General features: G+C 27.4%; 1 protein-coding gene across 1 annotated transcript; it reads left to right on the forward strand.

The window, feature by feature from the left end:
- Positions 1-570: 570 nt before the first annotated feature.
- Positions 571-4,253, forward strand: LOC122716918 (glycine-rich cell wall structural protein-like). The gene is made up of 4 exons (XM_043940435.1): positions 571-588; positions 1,293-1,354; positions 1,456-1,778; positions 3,439-4,253. Exons 1-4 carry the CDS (start codon positions 571-573, stop codon positions 4,251-4,253), a joined length of 1,218 nt encoding a protein of 405 aa, XP_043796370.1.
- Positions 4,254-11,084: the final 6,831 nt, after the last annotated feature.

The raw sequence follows: 11,084 nt of genomic DNA on the forward strand, positions 1-11,084 counted from the left end.
CTAATATACATTTATTCATAAAATTTTATTATAAATTATCTTAAATTTCAATTTTAAATAAAACTAAAACAAAATTATATTATTATTACTTTTTTTACCTTCAATCAATTCATATACTGCACCATATATATTCACCATCTCAATCGTTTCTTCGAAGAGGAGAGATTCACAGAAGACCCATTCTTTTACTTCCTCTTGAAAGAAGGTTCTTCAAGATCGTTCGATGTCCATTTCCTTGTTATGTTCCAGAGGGCAGCACAGCCGAAAAACGCCTGAAGCGCCAATTTCTCCGGTAACCAACTCTAGGTCACGGCCGTTTTTGCACAAACACACGTGTAATCTCGCAAAGCATGGCCCGTGTGCACGAAAGGCACGACACCTTCGATTCGAGTCTCCTCTGCTGGTTGGGCACCTATCTTCATCGTCTCCCCACCTGTTTCTCTCTTCCGGTACTTCATTCGGCCTCGCTATATATATATAGCCAGAATCCTTGCTGGATATATATGACAGTGTGTTCCTGGCCATCGAGTCGAGCTGATCGAGAAAAGACAAGGAAAAGGCTGGCCTACAATGAAGCTGAGAATCTTTGTAAGAAGCAAAGGACATTTGTGTTTGTCAAAGTTTTGGATTTTGGATTTTGGATTTTGGATGATGGATCTGTGATGACAGGATTGAGTTCTCTTCTTTGTGATATCTTTAGTGAATTTTTAAGAGAATGATTAGATAGAGTGATAGAGTGTCTTGGATATGTTAGGATAAGAAAGATGGATGGGTTGTTGGTTGAGTAATGAAATTGTGTTTTAATATTATTTGTTTTCTGTAATGAATCAATGATTAAGTCATTTAAAAGATAAACATCTTGTTGATATAGTTTGTTGTATTAGAAATGTTGAATCAATTGAATGAGTGACAAGGATCATTTTTGTAATATTAAATTAAGATAGAATTGAGAAAAATAAATTAAGTTAAATTATTGATATTATATTTTATTAATATAATAACTATTGATTATTATTATCAATTATAGATAGAGGATAAATTTAATTAAAGTCCTTTGATTAAAATCCTCTCACACAAATTTATATGTATAATTATTAGATAGATCTGATAATAAATCTTTATATTTCAACTTTTTCCAGGAATTTTTTTAAATAACATTATGATTATTAAGCTCCAAGTTTATTAATTGTTATTTGGAACATTAGGATATGATAGGAGAAAAGTAAAAAAAAGAATATATATCTCTTTATTATTCATCTTTTAGTTTTTACTCATGAAACTTCAATTTACAGATGAGCTACTTGATCCTCGCGGCAATATTAACCGTCACGCTTGCTACGTTTGGTAAGGAGCAGTAAGTACACATCTATTTAGCAATTAGGAGCGTTAACCATTATTCGAAGCTCATTATTGTAACAATATTAATACGATACATATGCCTAACCAACTTTCTAGCGTGCATATTAGGATCCACGTGCCAGAGATAATTCAACACGAGGAAAAGAAGGTGATAAAATACAAAGATCATGGTGGACACGATCATGGAGGTGGAGGAGGTGGGGGAGGAGGTGGTGATACAATAATAATTACATCACCTGGAGGTGATGGTCATGGAGGAGGATTTGGAGGAGGACATGGAGGCGGATTTGGTGGAGGACACGGAGGCGGATTTGGAGGAGGACACGGAGGCGGATTTGGTGGAGGACATGGAGGAGGAGGTGGCCATGGAGGAGGTGGTTTTGGCGGACATGCCAGTTTTGGAGGTGGTGGCCATGGAGGTGGTTTTGGAGGTAAAAATTCAAATTAAAATTTTAAACTATGAATATAATGTGAAAATTGTTTAATTTATATTTGTGAATGTAATAATTCTCTAATTCATAAGTTTGAAAAATAGGTAACATAAATACAGGAAATTTTTTCTTACTTACTAGATTGCAAAAATTATTATCTCTTGAAAAATAGATATATATCATACAAATTGAAATAGAGAATCATTTCACTTTCCAATTATAATAATAAGTATATATTTAGATATTCTAGATTTTTGCAAATCCTATATATACATATACATATATTTGATACACTTGGCCTTATTAAATTTATCTGTAAATCTATCTCTATAATATCTGTAGTCTATATTTGCATTTAATAAGAAAAATATAATGATACAACTTATGACTTTATTAATAGCAACTTTTTATGAAATATAAATGTTAATCATAGAATATTTCAGCTTGCAAAAGAAAGAATATCATAATTTAGTATCATGATAAACATCTACTTCAATTTCAGCCACTATAATCAATGAGTTTTCATTTTCATGATATTGCAACAAAGATTCATGAAAATCTCAAACGTTGATTATCATTAAAATGACACGCAAAAAGTGTTTTTACATTTCTCAGCTCATAACAGATAATACTAAAATGTATTCTCACGTTCTCTTTACCTTTAATAGCGATATCTAGTTGATTTCCAGAGAATGTATCTTCTGTTTCTCTTTGCGCTCTTTAGAATCGAGCAGAACTCGTTTTATGGGTTTTCACTTCCGGCTTATTTCGGAGTCAAGAATTCATACACGGATACACACACTATCATAAATCTTCGTTTACATTCATCCAGAGTGTAATTTACTGCAAACATGTTTGAATTATGCGAATTGCTACGCAAAGTTGGACGGTGATCAATGATATTGTTAGAAATTTCATTTCGTTCAATTTTTTCTTTTAATCATCATAAAAGAATTCTTTTAATTATCAATTGAAATTATATATTTTCTAATAAATAACTAAAAAAAAAAAAGAATATTTGAATGTAGGCAATATAAAATAGGTAAAAGAAAGATTCGAGTAAAGCTGTCCAATATGTTACTCTCTCTACCACTAAAAATAGTTTAATTCTGCAATGAATTGTCCCAGAAGAAAAATATGGGAGTTATATATTTTTCCTATGTAGAAATTCGCCGAAGAAAAACTGAATCATGCTACAAAGATATATAGTAAGATTATAACGATAGAAATAATAATAGTATGTCATAAACTTTGCCTTGCAACTTTGAAAATTGGGCATAGAGTATTGCTGGCTGAAAGTTTAAAATCGAATCTCGAATAGATTTCCTTATTTTTCCCTTGTTTGTTCAAAAGTAAGATGAATGAATGCAATGAATGTAATACTTATATAACTTTTTATGATATTTGTGATTTGATTATTCAAAGTACCATAAATATTTGAATATTCCACAAATATAAATAAGCTTAACTTAAACAAATATTGATATTTAAAACAAAGTGATGTAAAATAAGCAAGAAGAACAAGTGTATACAGTGTTGGATTATTGATTAAAAGTACCCAAATTTAAATCCTCTATATTCCTCATTCTCATACAAACACAATTATTTTCAGGTGGCCACGGAGATGTTATAATATCAAGTTCCGGAGGTGGATATGGAGGTGGTGGATATGGAGGCGGCGGTGGTGGATATGGAGGCGGCGGTGGTGGATCAATTATCGAACATCATGGCGGCGGAGGAGGATTCGGTGGAGGCGGTGGCGGAGCAATTATCGAACACCATGGTGGTGGAGGAGGATTTGGAGGAGGTGGTGGCGGAGCCATAATTGAACATCATGACAGTGGATTTGGAGGTGGAGGCGGTGGATACGGAGGTGGAGGCGGATATGGAGGCGGCGGTGGTGGTGGAGGAGGAATCATCGAACATCATGGTGGCGGAGGATTTGGAGGCGGAGGCGGTGGATACGGAGGTGGAGGCGGAGGATTCGATGATCATCACGGCGGCGGAGGATTTGGAGGCGGAGGTGGATATGGAGGCGGTGGAGGAATCATAGAACACCATGGTGGCGGAGGATTTGGAGGCGGAGGCGGTGGATACGGAGGTGGAGGCGGTGGATATGGAGGTGGAGGCGGAGGATTCGATGACCACCACGGTGGTGGAGGATTTGGTGGTGGTGGTGGTGGTGGTGGTTTTGATGATCATCACGGTGGAGGAGGATTTGGAGGCGGAGGCGGAGGCGGATATGGAAGTGGTGGAGGTGGATTCGATGCACACCACGGTGGAGGAGGATTTGGAGGTGGAGGCGGAGGCGGATATGGAGGTGGCGGTGGTGGATTCGATGATCACCATGGTGGCGGAGGGTTTGGAGGAGGCGGTGGATTCGGTGGTGGCTATGGTGGTGGCGGTGGTGTCGAACACCATGCTATTAGCAACAGTATATCGTCAGGATTCGGCAGCAGGTAAAAAAAAATACTTTTCTGTTATTTTCCACAATTTTTTAAGCGAGGAAAGAATTTTTTTCTCATTGGTTTAATTTTTTTTCTTTTATACTATTATTTTCTTTTTTTAAGGTGTTAAAAATTGAGATTAGATTTCAATTTTTATATAATAATTATTGAATTGTGAATAGAATAATTATTTAATTTTTATTTGTAAATTGAAAATTGGAAAATATTTCCTATAATTATTTTATTATTATATTCATTCATATTTAGTTTAAACTTCTTCAATCAGTTTTAAAAATTTAAATAAATTTCTTCTTACTAAGATAATCTACTTTTATTGAAGATATTGTAAAAATTGCAATAAGAAATTAACATTAACTGATTTAAAATTTATTATTAATTTTAAATGAATTATTAACAATTTTAATTTATATTTCAGCGGACATGGCGGCGGTGGTGGTGGTTTTTCAGGCTACCATAAGAAAAAATAAGAACGATCGATGGATTAAAAACTGTAGTATTTACGATCGTATTTGACCGACTTTTGATATCGAAACGATCAAACGTGCCGTGTTTTCAGCGCGCGATTGTTAACATTCACATCCTCGATCGTGAACCGTCACAGCACTGCCAGTACATAATAGAACGCCGATTCGAAACGATCGTTCCGATTTCCCCTCATTCTCGACGATCGACTTGTTTTCCCTCTCGTCAATATACTTCGAGAGACTCCATTTGTCATTTTCACTTTCGTTTTTAGATGCACGGATTTTATATTATCCTGTGATGTTGCACGTAGCAGAGGAAATGGAAAGTTTTAGAAATTCGATCGAACAAAATTAATATAGCCATACGATGTAGTGTCCGATTTAGCGCGCCAAGTGAAATCGTAATAAAAAGAAAAGGAGGTTAATTTTTTTTAAAATAATAGAAGGATTTTCAAAAAAATTTAATTAACGAGAAAAAGTGAAGGAAATGAAATTAATGTATAATTTTTTTCTTCTTTTATAATTTAATCATTCGAAGATTGATCATTCATCTTATCATCACAATTCCGTCCAATGTTTTAATGCATATGTTTTGCAATTGCGATACATCTACGTGATTGTTTACTCGTTATTGCGTTTTGTATATATTATAAGTTGTGTAAATATTTTTCATTTATTGTTACTTTTAATAAAATGTTTTGTATATGTTTTGTAAAATTTCATATCTTTTCTTTTTTTAGATTACTTAAATGAAAAATGTATCTATCCTTTAATCCTTTAATCATTACTATATTTTATTAAATTAAAAATGTTGTCTATAATATAGAATCATCTTTATATAAATTTATATAATTTATATATATTTGAATATTATATTAATATATTATAAATTAAAAAAAAATAATTCGTTTCAAGAATAAAGAAAGAGTAATTTAAAAAAAAAATCCATTTCAAATTTTTCAATGACGTGAATTCCAAACAAGAAATTAAATTTGTATTTTTTATTATATTAATAGTACTCAAGAATAATTTAAATCATTAAAATTATATTCGATTTTAGATATAAACATTTATTTAACACAATTATAAAAAATTAATAATTTTAATTACGTACGTAAAATTTAAGTATTCTTTGATAAAATTCTTTAAAACATGTAACAATAAATAAATAATTAAATAGGTTTCTAACATATTTCTGAGTTATATTAAGAATAATAATATTTAATACTTATACTATGTATTAGAAATTCCAATGTTACAAAAAGGCTTTGTTTACTACATATCTACTAAGTTTCTTGTTCAGTATAATAATAAAAACTAAAACAGTGTTATTATAACAGTATAGTTTCAAGTTCGAAAGCATTATCCTCGTTAGTCGCTTAGAATCATTTATTACATTTATTACGAAAGTTTATTAATTAAAATATGACAATACAATATAATAAAGAGAAAAAAATAGATATAATATTAATTTATAGTGATACTAAATGGAATAAAATAATTCGAATATATGAATTGTATAAAGAATTGTGAATTTTGAATTATTCTTTTGTGCTACGTTTCAATAAATCATGGATTTGTAAAATAGACAAAAAATATATAAAATAATATAAAATAGACAAAATATTAATCTAAACAATTACAAGTGAAAAATTGAAAATTATTATTATAAGCAGTGATATATAATCAAAAAATTAATTATTATGAAATTGTAAGAATATATCGTAATAAACCATATATAAATAAGTTTCATTTATATCATCATAATATATTGATGATTTTCAAAATGGATTTTTTAAATGGATTTTACGTCAAATATGAGGTAATTCAATTTTCTTTTGATAATTATTTAGAAACGAATCAATTTTTAACTGAGTTATATCAATTTTTAACACTAATTATAAAGAGTTAAATAGGCATAATGTATTATTGATACATTGAGAATTCAGAATTATCTTTGGAATATTATTGTATTAATTTCCGAAGAAAAGCAGAATTTATTAATCATATTTTATTAACATTGAATATTGAAAAATAAAAAGTAAAAAAGAATTATTAAAAAATTATATGAACTATTGAATGATATTTCTCTAAAAATCAATATTAATGAGATATCAGTATGATAGCGGTTCATAATGCTAGAAATGTATAAAATATTTAATATTTTTCAATTAAATAGTGTATGCACTATTTGATCAGCTCAATTTTCCTAATTTTTTTATAAAAAGTTATCAAATTCCATGAAATTCTGATAATATGAAAGAACGATTATGAAATACATCTTGCACTATGTATACACAATATTGTGTATTGTATATGGACACACGCATTTTTATTAAATAAGGTAATATTATTGTTTTCTTTTATTATTTTAAATTCTTCAGAATGAAATTCATTTCGCTTTCAAATTCACAATATATTAAATCGGCTTTAAAAAATGGATATTAATTTGTAAAAAAAATATGATGACTTTAAAAAAAAATTTTAAAATGACCTTCATAGAATTTTTTTCATTGTCACATGATATATATTATCATCCAATTATTATTCTATATTTATCTATATTTTTATTTTTTACATTTATTGTTTTAAATCGTAAAAGACATACCAAATACTTTGATTTTTTGTACAATTTCAAAACATGAAATAAGAAATCCCATAAATATTTATTCTATATCCAATATTTATCCTATATCTCATGTTATAACATTTAAATATTTTATAATTACAGGCAACCATATTTATTAATTTTGTCTGCTGATCTATAAAGAAAATGCACATCAATTCTTACCTCAATACTTCAACTGTTATGCCCACTTTAAACGCATCTAAATTATACTTATTATAAATTATATTTATTTAATTTCATGCATAATTTAAAATTGAGGGTAAATTTTTACTTATATTTAAAATATATATATTTTATTCGTGAAATTCAAAATGTTCATTAGCAAAATGACGACAATTTCATGAAAATATGTATAATATATTATTATGAACGGATGGGAATTCTTATGTCTATATATATATTATCTACAAACGGTAAGGAACATGCTTTTGATGTAAATGACAGATTGAAATAATAGATCTAAATAATAATATGGCTAGATATATTTTGTATTATAAATGAGATATAAAAAAAAAATTAGATGTGACATATTTTTGTCATGAATGTCACAAGAATATATGTAATTTGATATTTATCTTCAGTTACATGCGACATTATCGACACAGTATAAAAAATGATTGTAATGTTAATAATTGAGAAATCTTATTTTATTGTTAAAAACTATAAATAGATATAAATCAAAAAAGCTTGGGATAAACAAATTTATATTTCTCGACTTCATTCTTATATATTCACAATATAAAAAACTATTAATTGATATGTATATAATAATTTATAATTCTGAACACATTCTTTGATTTAAAAAAAATGAAGTTAATTTTAAATCTATTTCCATTATTTGATTTGTAAAAAAATAATTTATATCATATAACATCCTCTTTTGAATCAAACAACTTTTGTTAAAACATTTTTTTGATTTTTTTGAATTTAATTAATTTAATTTCGTAAAATATTCGTATTTAATTAAACGAAACATAATTATACGAAACTTATATCATTGTAATTTCAGTCGCTTAAAGATTGTTTTATATTTTATTTTTGTATTTCGCGATTCAAAGTTAAAATGAAAAATTATATATTTTTAAGTCAAATAAACATCATTTAACATATAGATAGAATATGTATAATGCTTTCTCACTTTGGCATTAACGATTTTGATATAATTCTATTCTAAAATAAAGCATACTCTTATATTTTAGTTTAATTAATTTAATTATACATACTTATATTCTGTTGATTCAGGCACTTGTTATATATAAATGGCTTTCCTGTGGTGTTTCATTTCTTCGAGTATTTCTAAATCTTTTTCCTTCTTTTCTATTAAACTCAATTTTGATTCACTTGACTATTGCACTGCCATTTTATTTTCTTCTTCTTCATGAATTTGTTTGTTCTAATCCTATATTTTCCACTCGCGTTTCTTCGATGCATTTTGCACTTTCTTCGTCTATACTTCATGAAGCCGGCTTATATATCGTTTTTTAAAATTGCGTAGCTAACCTCAATTTGCGGTGAATGATGTTGATTCGTGTTGACCGCAGATTTTCATTGCCTTCTCTTGTAATAATAAATCGGTTAATGAATTCTCTGTTGTAAGAACCACGTATATAAACGATTTTCGATATCCTCATTTTCTTTTTGTATTGCAATATGTATTGCTCTCCATGATTTCCAAAATTTGATAAAAGTTTATACTTTCGACGAATCCGATGTATGACATCTCGTGAAACTCCATATTCGCGACATAACAATTTCACTGATGTTCCTGTTTGCAATTTTTCAGCAATTATTATCTTTTTACCGAGAGAAAAACTCTTTTCTTATTTTGATTTTCTGCCATGATCAAACAAAAACACTGCACTTTTTTTGCATTTTTAAATATTTTGACTGTTAGTGTGCTTCTCGCATTACACGGTTGTTAAAAAAAAATTGGAAATTGCATGCATTGATTCAAATAAAAATATTTCGATTCTTTGGATAATAACGTATTTGTGTTCGAAGGATTTTCTTATATTTTAGAAAGAAACATTAATGATATTTTATTTTACCCGATATATAATGAGAGACAAAATTTTCGTATATTATCTTATAAGAAATTCACTTAATTCAAATATTCTGATTTTAAAATTTTTATAGAAAATTTATGTAGAGTATAATGAGATATTATAGTTTTATTAAAAGTAAAGAATTTGTTTAAATTAAGAAATTAAAATTTCTTTTATTTTTTAATAAAATTTTAAAAAAATTTAAAAAAAATATGTAAAATATGTATATATAATATATACATATGGAACTTTGTGAATTTTCTATAAAATAGTATACTTTTATCTCTCACTGTAAGTATTATGTATCTAACTATAGAAAATTTTTCTTTAAATTTGATCATATTAATATACAGAATAAACTAAAAATAATTTGACTTGGAATGTCTCCTTTATTTTCAATAATATTAAAAAATATTTTAGATGAAAATTAAATGATTTCGAAAGAAGTATATTCTGATATTGTTAACTTTTTTATACATGGACAAATGAAAAACATATAAAGATTAAATTCATTTTTCAAAATAGAATCATATAATTATCTGAATTAGCAAGCTATACTGAATTGAAAGATATTTCGATCTTTGAATTTATGATTCGAAAGTATATATATAAGTTTATAAAGCCAGATAAACACACAATATATAAACTTTTTGTTTTTTATACATATATATATATATATATATATATATTTATATACATAAACAAACACAAAAGTTATCACTCGCGCACGTAATATTTCTCACTCTCGTACTGAAGTAGCTTTCACACCATAGCCAACCCAAACTTATCATTACCAACTTATATTCATATACAATAAAAATAATCCTACAATTTTATAAAACTGATGTATAGAAATATTTTTATATATTATCTTCATAGCATGAAATGTATAAAAGATTTTAATTATATTTGTATCTTATATCAAAGAATTCAAAAAACATGTCAAATTTATAAAATGGAAATGGAAAATTCGTATTCAATGCAATAATAATGAATAGAACTAATTCTATTTATATAAAATATATAATATCTATATATAAAATATGTCTATATATAATGTCTATATATAAAATCTCTATATATAAAATATAGAATGTGATGATTTATTATAATTTCTATATTGGCCATAATGTATTGTAGATGGACTAAAAGATATTCTGTTTTTTTCAAGATATTTCAAAATATAAAACATAAACGAAATATCGTTATGTTTATATTCCATTTAAATATTTCTTTCTTAATATCATAAATAATTCAAGATAAATAATAATGGAAGTTGATGAACTCATATATTATGATGTAAAGAGAGTTTTATATAAAATGATCGTTCGATAACGAAACAGTGAAAGTTATCAAATATTGTAAATTATCAAATATTGTAATCTAACTGTTCTGAAAAGGAAATCATACTTTAAGAAAAAGAAATAAAATAATTATTTTAATTAGTTTGATTTCATCTGAAAATGAAATTAAACTTTCTACGTTACAGACATACATATTCAAGATTTTTCGCTTTCTGATAAAGCACTTAATTATATTTATGAAACAATATGCTATGCTAATTTAATTGTCTATTTAAATTTTCATTTAGAATTATAGAATGTCGATCAGTGTTATTCAAATTTTTTTCTGTGAAATATACTGAAAAGAACTAAACTTCATTCAAATTTCGAAGAAACAAAAATTGC

The sequence above is a fragment of the Apis laboriosa genome, unplaced genomic scaffold (genome assembly GCF_014066325.1).
Source record: "Apis laboriosa isolate Shangri-la unplaced genomic scaffold, ASM1406632v1 scaffold49_cov149, whole genome shotgun sequence".
Taxonomy (NCBI): domain Eukaryota; kingdom Metazoa; phylum Arthropoda; class Insecta; order Hymenoptera; family Apidae; genus Apis; species Apis laboriosa.